The 4,006-nt window shown below is 36.6% G+C and overlaps 1 protein-coding gene across 1 annotated transcript; it reads left to right on the forward strand.

The window, feature by feature from the left end:
• Positions 1-305: 305 nt before the first annotated feature.
• On the forward strand, positions 306-1,336 carry LOC138404730 (E3 ubiquitin-protein ligase RNF12-B-like). The gene is made up of 2 exons (XM_069509526.1): positions 306-332; positions 785-1,336. The coding sequence occupies exon 2, from the start codon at positions 791-793 to the stop codon at positions 1,334-1,336; it is 546 nt and encodes a 181-aa protein (XP_069365627.1). The 5' UTR covers positions 306-332; positions 785-790.
• The last annotated feature ends 2,670 nt before the right edge of the window (positions 1,337-4,006 follow it).

Consider the following 4,006-nt stretch of genomic DNA (forward strand, 5'->3'; position numbering starts at 1 on the left):
GAGTAATTTTTTAAAAAAGGTACTTTCAGTAGCTGATACAGATAAATTGGCCCACGGCAAAAATTAGCAGATGTGCGTACGTTAATAGTACCTACATCCCATCCCACACATTTTGTTTCTCAGATATTAAGGAAGGTCTGGCGGCAATGGGATCTTGTTCTATTATATACTTACATAGATTAAAATTTGTGAGTACGTTGCAGGAAATCGTTAATGTAAAAATTTATGGTCGGATTTGTGGATTTACAGAACTGAGATAAAATTATTCAGAATTTATATAAAGGATTACCAAATGATTTTCAGTCAGTTACGGAAATAATTTGTTAAAAAAGGTGAGTGAAAATATAACGCGTACCTACCTTTAGCTATATACCTACTGCGTTTTGGTTTAAAAATAATGGAAATCACTCACGATAGTTTAAACGCTAAAATAAATTTTCGATGTTTTTACCTGTGTTTTTGTATGTCGATACCATGCCGATACTGAATAAACCTTTGTTCTTATATTATGTTTATTTATTTTATTTAAAAATAGCTTTTGGTGCTAACTCGGTGAAGTTACGGATAGAGTATAAGTAGCTAGATACACGTACGATTTATGTGAAATAATGTGCCATATTTGCATTTATATATTACTTATGTCTATAATAATATCTTGACTTCTACAACAGAATGAATAGGATATAAATTTCATTTTTACTTATCCATATTTATTGTGATTTTATAATACTTAATTGTTATAATAGGTACACGAAATCTTATGAAATATTGTCCTTTTTTCCAGCTAACCATGAAAACTTTTGCCGCTCTCGTTGCCATCTTGGCTGTAACGGTCGCTAGCCCCTTGCCTCTAGTACAGGTTATTGTTAACGTCAACACACCGGACAATGTTGACACCGGTGTTATAGATGAAGACTACGTGGTTCCAGAGCTACCTGAGATCGTGCCAGAGCCGATAGAATTACCTGAAGCTGTTTTGCCTGAAATCAACCCTGAACCCATCGAATTGCCTGAAGCTGTTTTGCCTGAAATCAAGCCCGAACCCATCGAATTGCCTGAAGCTGTTTTGCCTGAAATCAAGCCCGAACCCATCGAATTGCCTGAAGCTGTTTTACCCGAGATAATTCCCGCACCTGTTGAACTTCCCGAAGCAGTTTTACCCGAGATTATTCCTGGACCTGTTGAACTACCTGAAGCCGTCTTACCCGAGATAATTATCGAACTTCCCGAAGCTGTTTTACCCGAGATCATCCCTGGTCCTATTGAGTCACCTGAAGGAGTCTTGCCTGAGATTATCCCCGGCCCAGTGCAGGCACCTGAGGTTGTCGTGAACTAGGAAGTAGTACTCCTGAAAAAGAATGAAATACACAGTTACAACTTTGATATCAATCTACAGTCTATATAAAAATAGTACATAATATAAAGTTCATCAACTGATAGACGTCCACTGCTGGATATAGGTCTCTTGTAGGGACTTCCACACGCCACGCGCTTGCGCCGCCTGAATCCAGCAGCTCCCTGCGACTCGTTTGATGTCGTCCGTCCACCTAGTGGGCGGGTCTTCCAACGCTGCGTCTTCCGGTGCGAAGTCGTCATTCCAGCACCTTGGGACCCCAACGTATATCTGTTTTCCGAACTATATGCCCTGCTCATTGCCACCTCAGCTTCGCAGCCCGTTAAGCTATGTCGATTACTTTAGTTCTCCTACGGATCTCCTCATTTCTGATTTGATTACGTAGAGAAACTCCAAGCATAGCTCTCTCCATCGCCCGCTGAGTGGCTATGAGCTTTCTTATGAGGCCCATAGTTAGCGACCATGTTTCGGATCCATCCGGTCATCACTGGTAACACGCACCGTTCGAAGCACTGGAGCAAGATAAATATTTAATATTTAAGTTAATAAATGTTGTTGATGCCAATTTTTAAATCCTAATCATCTGTACCTACTGTAATAATTTTCATCATACTGCACGTGAACCATATAAATTAATATAGTGTGCTCCTATAAAATAGTATGTATTATAATAAAGTATATATAATATATTATATACTCTAATCTTACAAAATAATACAAAGTTACTTCGTTTGTTAGTTTGTTTACAATTATTAATCGTAATCGACCTGATTTTTTGCATGAGTAGGTACTTATAGATAAATACGTTGTTAATTTTCATCTCGGAAAATTAATGAGTTCCCTCGGGATTTTTGAAAGATAAAATCCACGCAGGCGAAGCCTGCATTAGCATAATCATTATAGTATTTGTGCCACAAAAAGATTGCGGTTTATTAGGTACTTTCGCAATGACTGTGTAATAGTATGAATAATTAGTATTTAAATGAAATTGCTAGCCTTAAGAAAAACTTGATGGTTTGACAGACAGACGGATGTCCAATCATTTTAGTGTTCCATGAGTGCTCCATATTCTAGTTCGTTGAGTTGCATTGTCGAGTTTTTTATTAACTCTACTCATTTGAAGTATCAAAATGGCGACTCAACCTGTGCGCCCGGTGGCGCCATCGCGCACTTGAGACATACAAAATTTCTGCGAGAAAATTCATCAATAAATTCACGCATCAATATATTAGTATTTTCGTATATTTGAATTGATAATTTGGTCAATTTGGAGTATTTGACAGGTTGTTAAAAACTGTTCTACGTTAATCACTGATGTCCAGCCGTACTCAGAGTCGCTTAATCGTTACTTAAGTTTAGTTAAAACGAGACAGAGCGATATCTCACATAAATCTGTCTCGTTTAAACTCAATCTTAAGTAACGATTAACGACTCTGATGAGTACGGCTGTAAGGACTGTACAGAAAACGTATATTTTACGTTGCAACTTGCATTGTGCATAGTGCAAGAAAAAACGACATTATACAATATGGCGCCTCATACGTTATTTTGACGTCACCTCTTCGTAAACTTAGGTTGTTTGGACGTCCACGTGAGTTGGCGACTCGGCCAATCACAGCCGTTTACGATCATGTGACTAAAGTGGACAATAAAAACATTTTCTTTGTCGGTTTTCTCTTAAAATATTTAATTTTCGTATTTTCGTAAATACTTGGTTTCCAAAATTCATATTCAATACGAATGCCATCATTAGATCCTATATTTTACATGCTGTCAAATACCCTATTAGGTCGGGCCTGTTCTATATCAAACGAAATGAACACCAGGAAAAGCACAAGTAGGTATGTTATTATACTTAGTGCTTTTCCTAGTTGACTTAGTTAATTATATCAATGTACCGGTGTATAAAACAACACTTTTGCGGCATTTAATAACTAGATAGTATGAGCGAAATATAAATTTTAACTAAAAATATAAAGTTAACTTTATTGCACCTGAAGGCTCTGTTAAGTGCTACAGTAGAACCATTTTATTAGGTCTCTTTTGTTATTTTAACTATTTGTACTAATTTTATTAAAGCTTTCGTTATTTAGGTATGTTATCAAGATATCATATGTAGGTATAGCAAGATTAGTCGACACCGATATAGAGAAAACTTTAATCCATACTAATAATATAAATCCCATGGGATTATTAATTCACGTGGACAATAATTGTTGCAGACATCTTTTACTTGGCACAGAGATATAGTTCTTATGAGAGACAGACAGGATTTTTTTATTAATTTGAAAAATCAACGGGATTTTTTCAAAACTTACACACATAAGAGGATGAAGTCGCGGCATCATGTACCTATTATCTTATAACTATTTGGTATTCTATGATATGTTTTTGACGAAATTTGGTACAGAAATAGCTAGACATAGGCTATTTTTGTCCTGGTAAATCAAAAAGTTCCCACGGGATTCTTCATAAGACCTAAATCCACGTGAACTACGTCACGGGCATCATCTAGTTCAAAATGACTGTCAAAAATGTCCTATTAAAATAACTCTACTACAGCAGACATAATCTGGTTGCTATGCGGTTGTGAGACGGGGAAAATGATACAAATAAAACCTGACTCATGTATTGCGCGCCTTTTCGATGACG

This window comes from Maniola hyperantus, chromosome 3, assembly GCF_902806685.2.
Source record: "Maniola hyperantus chromosome 3, iAphHyp1.2, whole genome shotgun sequence".
Taxonomy (NCBI): domain Eukaryota; kingdom Metazoa; phylum Arthropoda; class Insecta; order Lepidoptera; family Nymphalidae; genus Maniola; species Maniola hyperantus.